We start from the raw sequence: 14,179 nt of genomic DNA on the forward strand, positions 1-14,179 counted from the left end.
CACGCGCTAATCGTTCTATTGTTGGTTGTATTAGCATGACAAACTGCTGGTCAGGCACGCGCTTCACCATGAATAAACGTTCGCGTGCTATTATAGCGAAAACTACAATGGCAAAATGATTGTAATTATAATAGTCGAATGCAAATGCAAATAATTACGTTGAACATGGAAGATTTAGCGTATGATTTTTATTATTTATTTTTCTTCTATTTCCGGATATCCAGGTGGAACGAAACAGGTTTCACATATATGGCGTTCCGTATAACGTCAGATATTGCGCGGATTTATATCCCGTATCAAATTAAAATGGAAATATAATTTGGTAAATGTGCCTATCTTGGAAGTCGAGTATTTGGTTTGTATTTATGTGATAAATAAATTCTGTTGATTTTAAAGTTGCCAGGAGTTGGAATTTAAGTTTAGCAATTCATCTTTTTGTAATTGTGGGTTTCAGGCTACTGAAATATACATGAAATAAAAGGTCAAAGTAGGAGAAATGCACATGGCTTACATTTTTTTTTTTTTTTTTTTGTGACGTAACAAACAGACGTTAGGAAATCAACATCTGTTTTGCCACTAATTTATTTTCACTGTAAAAACAGAGAATAAATGACATTATAATGTAATAAGAAATTGACACTGCAAATGGGCATGTGTTTGTGCCATGCTGAAATACGCCATCTGTTATATGGATTTTATCATTCATTATCGTGGATTGTTGCCTTAATTGGCCTTCGTTATTATACTTAAAAAGAAGGTTGGCAGATTATTGAGTCAACCGATAGGGTCCATAATATGAGCCGGAATAACAGATGCGAGTTATTTAATCTTCATTAATGTCCGTGTAGGATAGAATGCTATTGCGTGAATTTTTCGACGGTTGCGCCACCTGGCGGTAAATGTTATTGTTACGTACCTTGAATTTTTTTTAGTTAATTCTGTATAAAAATAGAATTGTCTTTGATGCGAATAAGACGATGGAGGAATAGGTGGTTATATGAGTCTTTTGCAGCAGATAACAATAAAGATGATGACATTTTTCTAAAATGTTCGTTGCCTGATTAGTTTTGAAAGCAAAGGAGGAAAATTTAAAAGGAATTCTGACGATATAAACATCTGTGTTACCTTGACCTCCCTTAGTCTCCCAGGTGCGATATGGACTTGGCCAGAATCCAGACGGTGAGTTGAGGAAAGATTTGATAGCTACGAAATATTGAAACGATTTCAAAAAAGAAAGAAAGAAGAAGACTAGGAATGCTAGCAATGGCTTAAGCTTTTGACTTTGCAACGTATAGATATGCAGTGGCTGCATTCTTTTGAGAGAACTGAATCAACGCTAAAAATGAATAAATTGAATGATAGTAGAACATACACATATATAATAAGGATGCCTCATGGCCTTGGCACTGAATCAATGCAACTTAACGCACGAAAAAAAAAATTATTATAAAAATAACGAAACATTAACTGCTAAGAAGTCAAACTTATATGCTGAGAAAATGCAAAACAGCCTTTAAAATTAGGAAATACAAGAATCCATTTATGTGTCACATGATCTCAAGTTCAAACAAGTTTTTCCTTCTCATGTAGTATCGGTTAGTCTGATAAGTTCTTATTTCTACCAACCATCTGTGGGTTTGTGCCCCTTTACGCTCTTAACGTTCGTTGTTATTTTCTCTTCCAACGCCGATATGAAGAGAAAACGCGAGAGATATTTTGCATCGCAGCTAATGAAAAAACAAATAAAAAAAAACTCCACAGATATTGTATAATCTCCAAGGAAAGCCCTGAGGATAAGACACGGTAAATAGCCTTGCTACCTTGGCGTCTACGGAGATAAAGAAGTACTCGAAAAACTTGGAAGATATCCAGAGGAGCATAAAAGACAACGAACAAGACGAATTACAACGAGAAGGGGAAAGTGAAAAATGGCTTGCGAACAGCGCTATGGCACTTAGATGGCCTAAGCGTTAACAATTTTGGGAAAGTAACAAATTATGGCATCCGCTACTCGTTTAGCATGCAACAAGCCCGTCATTGTCAACAGTGGGGTGGTTTACGAGCCGTGTTAAATAACCCTTTCATGAATCAAACGTAAGGCAGAGTTTACTTCTTACGTACAAATTTGTAAATGCTTTAAGTTAAAGCCAATTTTTTAAATCTCGTTTTTTTCTTTATGCGGTGTAGGGGCTGTTAATGGGTGGACATGTTCAATGACTGAACGTAGGATGTTCGATCTTTTAAGTGATCACTTTTACCTGGATTCCATTTTGTAATGCCATTGGGATGATGCTATTAAGAAAGTTGTATTCGACCTTCTCCACTGCTCTCTGTGTTTACTGCAGTATTTAAGGGTGACTGTAAAACAGAAAGGAGTGTTTGAAGTAGAATAGATGATTCTTGAAATGGCAAAGGTCATGCTCTGCCTTCCGATGACCATCCTGTAGAGCAGCGTTTCCCAAATTTTCCTGTGACGGAACACTTCACAAATCCTGAAATTTTCACGGAACACCTTGGTTATTTACTAAAGTATTAATTAATAATAATTAATTTTTTTATATTTTTTATTAATTAATAATTGATCGTTAATTATTAATTAATAATTCATTAGACATCAATTAAACATAAATGTTCTTTATACTTCTTTGCTGATTGGTCACTAACGTTTGCAACACAGATGTTATTTCGTTCAGTTTTGAGAACAGAGGATACGCCGCCCATTGTTGTAATCGGCTTGCAGGCAATTTTTATGATCGGTCATAAACAGCGGTATTCCCTTTCCCAAATCTCGAAAGGGTTCGATGTGTGAAAATTATTCTCCTTACAATATTTCCACTATAAAATATTTATTCATGAAAAATGCTTAGAAAACTAAAATGACAAATTCCAGGAGAACTTCTCGCGGAACACACTTTGGGAAACCCTGCTGTAGAGAATTCAGCAACTCCTTTGCCTGAAGATGCAGAAATATTACTGAATCATACAATTGATCATCAAGAACAAACCTGATGTAACAATGCTTAAAGACTTCTCGACCACCCCATATATAAGTTGACTTCCAGCTGCTGACACAACGAACTATACTTGTCACAAAACACTGTCCGTAAGAGATATAACGCGTTATTCTCAGTCGAAATCCACGATGACCTTTAGTTAGAAACACCTGGGTTCAAGTCCCGTCTAGGAGGCCAATAACATTTATCAGGGTTTTATCAGTTTTTAGATTTTTAATGTTTTCCGTCGATAACTTCCGCAAGTTGTTCAATCAGCGTAGTATAACTACTTTAAAGTCGGGGTTAGGTAGGCCTATTATTCATTTTGACACGTGATTCTTCCACTAATTCACAACATACTTTGTGCAACTATAGAATTTTTTTTTTTTTTTTTTTTCATTTCGGATAACATTTCTAAATGTAATCTCGAATTGCGACTTGAATCGTATTTTGTATAAATAATATCGATTTTACGCATAATATGGAGGGTTTATATTTTAGTTATATACACATGTATCACCGAAATGCTAATAGAGATGCTAACTACCTTGGGTTGTGTGTAACAATGCAATAGCATGCTGTTATGTTTGCTCGTAAGCATTTTGTTAATTCTTTTATATGTGTAGAAAACTTTTTCACATATCCAGATTCGGATTAAAAATGTCGTGGACTTGTATTATCTTTCTGATGATCTTGAAAATAAGACTTAAAAATGGAAGAAGAATATGACTCTGCACAGACTAGGGCAGTCGTTTGCCACCCACCTCTTCATACTGTTCCATAACAGCTTCAGCTCTGTGGCATGGTTCTCTTCATTGTCGACACCATTACCCCTCCACCACCAAACTTGACTGTGGGTACAACACACTGGTAACAAGCATTCACCAGGCTGCCTCCACACCCAGCAATCAGACTAGAAACAGGTGAACCTTGATTCATCGCTCCAGAGTACCGTTTTCCACAGGTCAATTGTCCAGTTTAGCCGCCTTGTTCGTTGTTGTGATGTTCGTCTTGTGTGCCACTGCCCTTCCGTGAAAATTCAGTAAATGGAGTTCTTTTCGTATAGTATTATTGCTCATCATGGTGTTCCTGGCGCTCTGGAACTCATCCCAGATGGTGTGTGCCGGTTTTTGCGTGCCACCTGTTTTACACCCCCACTCTGTCCCTGTCAGTCATTTTCGGCCGCCTCCCTGGGTGTTTTCGTGCATTAATGATGCCAGAACATCTCCATTTGTCAATCACATCGCCAGCCGTTGATTGTAGATGCTCTAGTTGAGTGACAATGGCATGTATCGACATGTCACACCTCTCTCGAAGTCACCGAGTTCAAGTCGTGTTGCCATACCGGCTGTATTCAACTGCTAATGAAATACTGATTCCTACTTTCTGTACATCAGTTTTTTATGTTATTAAAAAACATAAATTCAAATAACAGGGCTGTCCGGACAATTATTGGTAGATAGTGTATGATAGTGTATGAAAAATACGGATGGTAAGCGCGTTCTCACCCCTTCCCTATACAGTCCCAATGGAAATTTTGGACCATTCTTCCTGTAGGTATATAATGTGGTCCTAGACTGTTGCGGTGCAGATGTCCCTTGACCTCACCCAACGCTTCAGTTCAGCCCACAGATATTCAATAGGGTTGAGATCAGGAATCGGTAGTAGCCAATCAAGCGTGGTGGGGTTGTCAACGGTCATTTCCGTAGAAACGCCACAAACAGGAATCATTGCATTGTGTGCAGAATGTTCAAATACCTCTTAGAGTTCAATGTTCGTGACATTATAGAGGTCCAAAGTCAAATCAGGACCGTACCACCACCACCACCTCTGAATTTCATAGTTGGATTTACAAACTAAGGGACGTTCACCGGGCATCCACCACACCTGTCCATCTGCCTAGTAGAGAGTTGAGCATGGTTCGAGTAATGTGATGCTTACCTATTGCAGTCCTACCATGGAAACGCAAGTTGTGAGCCTCAATTTTGAATTTTTTTTTTTTTGCTGATTCGTGTTCCAGTCGATGACCGGAACTCCGCATCCAACATATCGGCTGGCAAATGGTGGACACAGTTACAGTGACTTGGGAACGTCATATTCCAAATCCTCCAATTTATGCTTACAAATACGTGACTCATTGCATAATACGACGTCCTTTTGCCTATGGATGCGTCCGCTTTCCAAGCAGCGTACATTGCAATTTTAAGATGGCCCTTCTATAGTATTATTTACTATAGAAGGGCCATCTTAAAATTGATGTATAAATTGAGGTGATTAAATGTATAAAAGATTATCGAGCACCTGGCTCGCCCAATTTAGGGCCGTGTGAGGGCGCTTGTATCGATGAGCAGAGCTGCCTTCGGGCGCTTGTGTTTCCATCTGTCGTTCTCATCGTAGTTGGATGACTCTTGAATGAGTTGATTGGGGGTGGAGAGCCGACTGAGCGATGTATGTAGAGGCAGTCCCACAAAGTAACGTGGGTATATTTGGTATGTTAGTATCTCGATGGAGGAGAGCATTCCTGACAAACAACGGAGCATCAAAAATCATATGGGGACACTTATTTTGAATCACTTGTATTTTTTTTTGTTTCTGGGTGAGGTGTGGCTCCAGACTGGTGATCCGTATGTTAAAATAGAACTGATGATTGATTTGTAAATCCGTAGCTTGTTTTCGGTGCTAACTTGGCTTCTATAGTCAAGAAGAGCTGGACAATTGCAGGCACATGCAATGTGAAGGTTAAAACTGAGGCTGTTGTCTAGTTTAATTTCTCCGCAGTGAGATGTTTTCCATCTTGTAAACAGTATGGGGGTGCTTTTGTCAGCATTAACATCTATCCTGCATCTCTTAAACCATTTTTCCAGATTTGTTGCTGCATAGCTAAATGCGGCCTGAGAGATCTGGTCAAAATTGCCATGTAGCAAGCCATGGTGGTTAATGCCATGCTTGGGACGTCTGCAATGTAGATGTTGAAAAGCAGCGGGGATAGCAGCGAGCCTTGGGGTACTCCTGCAGTGATTCTTTTCATAGAGGATCTGAGTCCACCAGCTTAACTTGAAATTTCCGGTTTTTTAGATAAGAATCAATGAGTTTAGCAAGGTATAGTGGATTGTTGGCTGTAATTAATTTGTAAATAAGGCCTTTGTGCCAAACCTTATCAAAGGCTTTTGCAATATCAAGAAAGATAGCTCCCGTAGGTTGTCTCCAATTAAAACCAATTGTTATAAACTCTATCAATCAGTGGACTTGCTGAGTTGTATTGTGCCCAGGACGGAACCCAAACTGATCTTTCAGGGTTAAGGCTGTTTTTGTTCACCTCATCTTGCAGACGGTTGAGTATAATTTTTTCTGCAATTTTCCCCATGCATGAAAAGAGGCTAATGGGCCTATAATTCTGGTTGGACTGAGGTGCTTTCCCTGGCTTGTGAACGAGGATCTGCTTGTTTCCAGTGAGTGGAAAAATAATTGAATCTGAACATTGAGTTCATAATGGCTACCAGATTGCATAACTGCTTTATGTGAGTGCCTTTATAGTTTTGTTAGTACAGGAGGAGATAGTTGGTACTGAGCCCATAAGAGTGCTGACAGCGACATTGAATTTAATGAAGCTTGTGGAGGTCTGACTGGGAATGAGTTCAGGGTCCCCTCCTAGGCTTAGTAGTACTGGGTCATGGTCAGAACTAAGATCGTTAATCACCTGTAACTGGAAATGATGAGAAGTTTTTCTTGAAGATGGCTATATCCAGCCCATCAGGTATGTCTTGCGGTCCATAGTGCGTTGGTTCAACCAGACCTGCAATGACGATGTTTCTTAGCATAGCAAAGTCGTAAAGAATCATCCCATTATTATTGAAGCTTTTACTGTTCCATAAGGGATGTTTTGAGTTGAGATCTCCCGCCACGATTGTTGCTTTGTTAGTATCGAGCAGTTGAGAGAGATTGGAAGTTAGGAGACGTTTGCCAGGAGGGTTATAAACTGAGTATATTTTTAGGCTGCTTGCGTTATTGGTGTGGATTTCAATACCAGTTTCTTCCAGATTCGTTGTAGTGGACTTCTTGATTTCATTATAACGGATGTTTTTCTTATCAAATATAGTTGTGTTGTTACCTCTGGCATTGAGTCTGTCATTTCTGAGTAGCGAATAATATCTAAGTTTAGGGTTGTCGCAAGGCCGAAGATGTGTCTCTTTAATGAAGAGAATATCAATTCTGAAGTGGTCTGCAAATTCTTCTAGCTCCAGGAGTTTGTTACTGAGACCATTAGCATTCCAGAATACAATTAATTGAGATAGTGGGTTTATCCATTAAGAATATGACTTGGGTATTTTTCAGGAATTTATTTGTATCGCTCTGATTAGGTTTGTTTTGCTGAAAGCAGTTAATCTCTCCTAAGGTAGAATGGTAGAAGAGTTTTGACTGCTTGGAGCAGGTTCTTCCGGTTTTGTGCGGGAGGAAACCGCTGAGGCGTACGATCTGTTAGTTGTAGTAATCTGCAGAGGGCTTTCTGTTGCAGGTGTTGTATGCTTCTGAGTTGATGGGGCTCCTCTTTCCCCTAACTTTCATCAGTTTAGATGGGTGGAGTGTGCAGCCTTTGTAGTTCGCCGGGTGCGTACCGCCACATTTGCGCACTTAGCTGGAGTAGTGCGTGGCTTGGAACATGTATAATAGGGGTGATTGTCTCCGCATTTGTACTCTGCTCTACAGAGCTTCTGCGCATACCCGTATTTCTGGCAGCGGTGGCATTGTCCTGGAGATGTCTTCCTTCTGAGTGGTTCAGTCTTTATTACTAGATTACAGTCTTCAGATCATAAATCTCTCTCTGATCTTTGATGATTCCCATTAAAACCAGAGACATAGGACGTTTGTCTGCTCGATACAGTCGCGAGACTTTTATCGGCTCTAAGCCTTGTGACTTGCGGTCAGTGGCTATCTCTTCTGATGTTATTGTTTCCACTAGACCTCTGTAAACAACCTTTACGTTTTTCTCGCTCTTTAGCTGAAATGTATGGTATGGAATTTCCAGCTCGTCCATGATCTTAGTAAGCTGACAGTAGTTTGATGCTCCTTCGGGTTGAATGCGAACTCCTTCATCGGAGTTTTTAGCTGATGAGAACTTAATTTCGGTGTTTTTCATCACCCCGCAACTGTCGACCCTTTTTCTTTGGCTCTTAGAATCACCGGTGGGACTCTCTTTGTGCTATGCCACTGTGTCCATCGGTGCTTCAGGCTCTGTGGCTGGAGCCTCCTTCCTACTGACTACCTGGTAGTCGTCAGTGTCTTCTAAGGACTTAAGGTCGGCTGTTGACACATTCTCTCTGGTGTTGTCTTGAGAAGTACTGGGGAGAGGGTCAGGGGATGGTATTCCTCTGATTCAACTGCAGGGATCTTATGGAGCTCTACTCTACCCAGCCGTTTGGTATGTAGCAATATTCCTACTTGTCTGAATACTGCTAGCAGTTGTTTAAAGTTTAGGTCGGAACGGAAAGTCCATGTCTAGGCCTAACCTGTGATTTATTGGGAGTTTTGCATAGTTCAGGACCTGCCTTGTCCCTTTCTACCACTAAGTGTAGACCGACAGTCGAAATCTCCTTCGGGAGGCAGAAGCCTACTGATGGGCACTGGGGAAGATGCATTAAAAGTCAAAAATCTTACCTTGCACCTCTACAATTACTGAAAAGGGCTTATGCTCATTCTATCACAAATCCAATCCAAATCTTCGACGATCCACCATCATGATCACAATTCAACTACTACCCAGTCAATAAAAAACACTCGATGAGCACACCTCTTTTATCCTTATATAGTCCTTATAATGCTTTTGGCGCCCTTAAATATTTATTTATATAATTCATATTCAAAATTTTATTTGGTGTTTAAAATGTTTTTACAATAAAGAACGTTCAGTTTTTAACAGTTCAAAATCGATGTGAGAAATTTATATAAAAATAAATAAACTTAACAGTTTTTAACTCCATAAAGGAAACAGGGTGATTTTAACTTTATTTTCAAAAGTGGTCAATTTTTCTTGCTCTTCTTTTATTACGTTCACTCATAAATACCAGAACAGCCAAAGCCTTTCCCAATGATTCCAATCAAAAATAATTCATTTCGAACAATTTCATTTCAAATTCGCTTCTTTTTTTTTTTTCCTCCTTTAACTACGGCATTGTCAGTTTGATAGCTGTAGTTGTGCTGAGAAATAATTAGGATAGAAAAACGAAAGACAAGTTAGCCCCAGAAAAATAATACATGCAATAGACATCCATAATAACACATTTAAAACCAGCGTCCCACTGACCTACTATGATGGTTTACGAATCTGAGGCTCAGAACTCTATTATTACCTTCATAATATTTTTCTCCCTACGAAGTTAATCTGAGTTTACTGAGCAAGTCACTATCAACAAAAAAAAAAAAAAATAAAAAAAATAAAATAATAATAATAATTTAATTAAGTTAAGGGGATAATAAATCCCTCATTATTTTAAAGCCGGATACGAAACGAAATCTAAGTTTCATGCCGAAGAACTATCAGCGAGTCCAAGCGTACGTCAACATCTGGGTAGTACAACACCAGGGCAACTCCGAGCAAAGGTGGAGCAAGTTCCATCACTCCTTAATATTTTCTCATAATGTAAAACGCTGCTCTTAGGAGATGTATTACTGTTTTACATGGGTACACCGGTCTGGCAATTCGTATAGTAAGGGTATATGTAAGTTCGGGTCACTTAAACCTTGGTATTATCCAGGTTTACCTACTCACTGATGAGACTTCAATAGAGGTCGAAACCGGTCTGGGTAGTGACCTCTCCTCATAATGTAAAACAGTAATACATCTCCTAGGAGCTGCGTTTTACATTATGAGAAAATATTAAGGAGTGATGGATCTTGCTCCACCTTTGCTCCGAGTTGCCCAGGTGTTGACGTATGCTTGGACTCGCCGATTGTTCTTCGGTATGAAACTCTAAGATTTCGATCTCCGAGTTTCGTATCCGGCTTTAAAATAATGAGGGATTTATTATCCCCTTAATTTACGCCGCAAAAAAAACAAAAAAAAAAAAAAGCGTCTTGGCTCTATCGTAGAATAATTTAATATTATTTATGCTGAACTTGTAATAAGCACAGTCTAGTGAAGAAATCGTTCATCGTATGCCTGTTCACCCTTTGCACCAAACCTGATCCCAAGTAATGTGGACAATTATAATATCGTAATCAATCAAAGTTACGTGAAACAAAGCCTCCCCTATATCACTTTGGTGGTATTCAAGGCACTGATGATGTGGATAATCAAGATAAAGTAACCGAATACCAAACTCCACCCTCCTATTTCAGAAAAAAAAAAAAAAAAAAAACATTCAAGGATGTAGTATTTGACGGTGTATCCTTGAATACGGATAGTTCGTTTACAAACATCCACTCCATCTGAGATTCGAACTTTACAGCCCTGTCGGTCGCGGAGTTAATTCCCAAGATGGACGTGACACCCTATCGCAACGATTCTTAGAATTTAAAAAGGAACTTAGAATTCTAGATATGAACAGGTGTGTTCTGTCGTTAGTTCCCTCTTTGGTATGGTCCTGTATAACAATAGCTTTTCTAGCTAATCATCTATTTGCTGGAATATATACAGCGAATTTTTTTTTTTTCTTCACTTCCTGTACCGGAACACATCCACATACAGATAAAGAGTGACCATTAGCAAACTGAACACAAAAAAAAAAAAAAAAAAAAAAAAAAAAAAAAAAAAAAAAAAAACACGGAAAATGCACAAGTGTGTGTATGAGAGAGACATGAATAATAAACGTAAAAACAATCTTATGAGAATACAATCTTTATTTTACACTACCCACAATTCATTATAATACAAACGTTCAATGCATCACCTTTTTTTTTTCCTATCAAATGTGAGCAGTTATGCAGTAGTTTGTACATGGAGAGTGTACTCATCCTACACAAATGTTTTCTTATTTACAGTGTTTTGTAAGAGTTCCTTCACATCTATCCAGACACGGTAGCACCTTTTGTTCTTTTTAAGTAGTTGGAAAATTAGTTCGAGCACTGAAGAATTTGAATCTCAATGCCAAAATAAAAAAAAAAAAAAAAACTGAATCATTTTTAAAGTAATAATAAAAAAATAAAATTGAATAATTATGAAAAAAACTCATTTCTTAGTGAGGAAATCAGTAAATAATTAAAATCTAAGACACAACAGGCCACGTGGTTAAACCCACCCCGAGCTATTCGTCATATAATAGTTTTAAACTTTTATTTCATAGTCACTCGTTCTTTGGAAAAACTATCCTATCACTGTATACTGCCAGAGAGCAGCGCCATCTATTATCATGTCGACTTTTGGCTTTCTTTTAATCGGAGCTTTTAGCCTATATAATCACAATATGGTGTGTGCGGATAATATTTCTTCCTTTGATCGTTTATTTGTGTGTGCTTAATATCCGTATGTGGTAACTTGGCCTTCGACAACTATAAAGCCCCGTTGTTTTATTTGCAAAGCTTGTGTTAGGAAAAATCAAGGCTATCCACGACATGCCGACAGCAAACTGGTTACAGAGTTAACCGTGACCTTCTAGTAAAAGTTGTTCTCCAGCAGCACCCTTAGGCAAGCGAAATTCTGCCACCCCCTAACCCAATAGTACAAATTAAAACGCATAAAACTAAGGTGATCATTTTAAAAACACACGTATATAAGAGCATGCGCAAGTGAATTTAGATTTCTTTATTGTTCCTAAATAATAAAATATAGCTTGAAAACAACACGTGATGAATTATTGTTGGAAAGGGAAAACATGTCTGTTCTTTATAGAAGCAAGTGTCACCTGATACGTTATCATTGTTAGAAATACCACTCAGTAACAATACATACTTCGTCGAGTATATGCGCTTACGTCACAGCGCGTGCTGTGACGTAAGCATAGGTGCCAATTGTTGTTAAAATAAACATTATTTGTTAGAAATATACCACATTATTGCTCTCTTTCTAATTGAAAAATACAGATATTTCATTCCATTAGTATATCAAATGAATATAATGGAGAAAGGCATGCCAATATTTCTTTTCTCTTTCTAAATTTATTTTTCTATATCCTTTTACACCTGGCCTCTCCCTTTGTATTGTTGTTTATCTTATACTACAAAACCTGTATCTGCTAATGAGTTTTCCAAGTAATGAGTGAAGTAATTGCTCTTTCATTATTAGCAGGCTATCTACAATTACTGGTTTCAGAATAGCTCGCGTTAAGTACTTTTTTTTTTTTATGAAACCCCCTTAAGTATTCAGAGATCGTGAGCATGAGAGAATAATAAAATTACAATGGATATGCTTATAGAATAAAATGCATTAGATCAAATTATAAGAATATATAGTATAGTACACTTTATATATATATAACATTTATAAAATATATCAGAAATCCCTTCAATATGGAGTTCCCATATAAATGGCACTATAAAATGTAGAAAAAAAAATATTGTGCAAAATAATATATCTTTATAAACGTTTTAACAATCACAGCTGGTCTTTAAAATGTCATTAATGGCAATTTTAGAAATACATCGTTAAATGGCACTTTTTAACTGACACCAGAGGGCGTTGGAAATCACAGAAGACACACCATAAAGGCAATGGAAAATACTCCATCCGAAAACTAGCACCAAGGTATATAAAAATGTCTTTTTTTATATATATAATTGCAGATTTCTCTTCTTAACCATCTTCGACACGATCCACTAGCGTCCTCTATTGGTAAGTCTTTGAATTACAGCGTTAAAGGACCGTGTGATATATACGAGTATCGAATTAGATCACAGACTATTTTAGTTTTGTAATAACTTTAGGTCTATTTGTAGTTCTTTTTTTTTTTTGCGGGGAGGGGTATCTTATCAACCCGTTTTGACCCTCACCAGAGTATTGGTAATTTTTTGTCGTTTTTTACCAAAAACCACATCACACTTACATAGGTTGTCGTCACTTCGGCAGGTGGCGCTTCATATGTAATGCTAAGTGGTCGGAGCGAGCAAAAGACCGCTCACATACGTCGCATTTAAAAGGTTTAGCTCCAGTATGTTTCCGATAGTGACGGGTGAGTTCATCCGAGCGTGCGAATCTCCATTGACATTCTGGCCATTGGCATTTGTAAGGTTTCTCACCTGTTTAAAAAAATAAAATAAAATAAATAAATTTACATTTTTACACAACAATTCAATCGATTGATTTTTATAAACAATTGTTTAGTCACTCAAAAATGAGTATTGTTACTTCTGCCACCTGGTGTTCATTTTCATACTTAATCCAATAATAAATTATGTTTTGCAAACGATATTATAAAAAGACAGTTTTTTTTTTTTTGCAACGTATTCCAATACATATCCTAGGCAGGAAAATGGAAGTACCTTTGTAAGGTTAATATATTTATATGATAACTAATTACGCACTGTACAATAGCCACTATTTACGAATAAATATTATGATGACAGGGATCATTTATAATCTATCTTAATAGTAAATCTAGACGTAAGGGGATACACAGCGGGTCCAGACCAGAAAATAACCGAACCATCAATCTATGAAATAAATGCTCGCGCCATTATAAGATGACCTCAGGATATGTTCTCACTAAGATTAAGAATAAACAAAGTCGTTGCGAACAAGAGTGGCATGTATTTTAAGTAGGCTGTTCGAATCAGTTGCGATGTTATCGATAGGCCCACCTTCCCTTGGTTTACGCACCACCCCTTGGAGTGTATCTTCACCATGCCTACTCATACATATCATAATTGAAATCAGAACGAGCTCCTATTAGCATGACAACACTTCCTAAATACAGCATTTGGCAGGTTTACTTCGAGGACAACCTTGAAAACAAGTTAACAACAATTAGCTACAGGTATAACAGGATCGTATCCTCCCACCCCTTCCAACCAGCTTTCGATTTTCATCCCCCCCCCTTTTTTTTCCTGTTGGTGACATTCCGACATAGAGCCGAGGTCAAACTAAGACCCACACCATAAGTAGGGAATGCATTTAGACCTTTTCTGCCAACAAGAACAAATTGTTTGGTATGAAGATATTAAGCAAGGTTGTAATTAATAGAAGAATTCATTATCTCAGCATAAGATAATTTATTCTACTGAGGACTTTAACGAAAATATTTCCCACTAGTTTATCTCGG

General features: G+C 37.8%; 1 protein-coding gene across 2 annotated transcripts in view; it reads right to left on the reverse strand.

The window, feature by feature from the left end:
- Window positions 1-10,808: 10,808 nt before the first annotated feature.
- LOC150100682 (uncharacterized) overlaps window positions 10,809-14,179 on the reverse strand; it is a 31,922-nt gene continuing 28,551 nt past the window's right edge. For both annotated transcript variants that reach the window (XM_090401431.1, XM_090401432.1), the window contains exon 4: window positions 10,809-13,157. In XM_090401431.1, the coding sequence (XP_090257557.1) occupies window positions 12,976-13,157 (182 nt within the window). In that variant the 3' untranslated portion in view covers window positions 10,809-12,975. The remainder of the gene's footprint in view (window positions 13,158-14,179) is intronic.

The sequence above is a fragment of the Typopeltis vanoorti genome, chromosome 12, assembly GCF_054136105.1.
Source record: "Typopeltis vanoorti isolate ZY-2024b chromosome 12, IOZ_Tvanoo_1.0, whole genome shotgun sequence".
NCBI classification, from domain to species: Eukaryota; Metazoa; Arthropoda; class Arachnida; order Uropygi; family Thelyphonidae; genus Typopeltis; species Typopeltis vanoorti.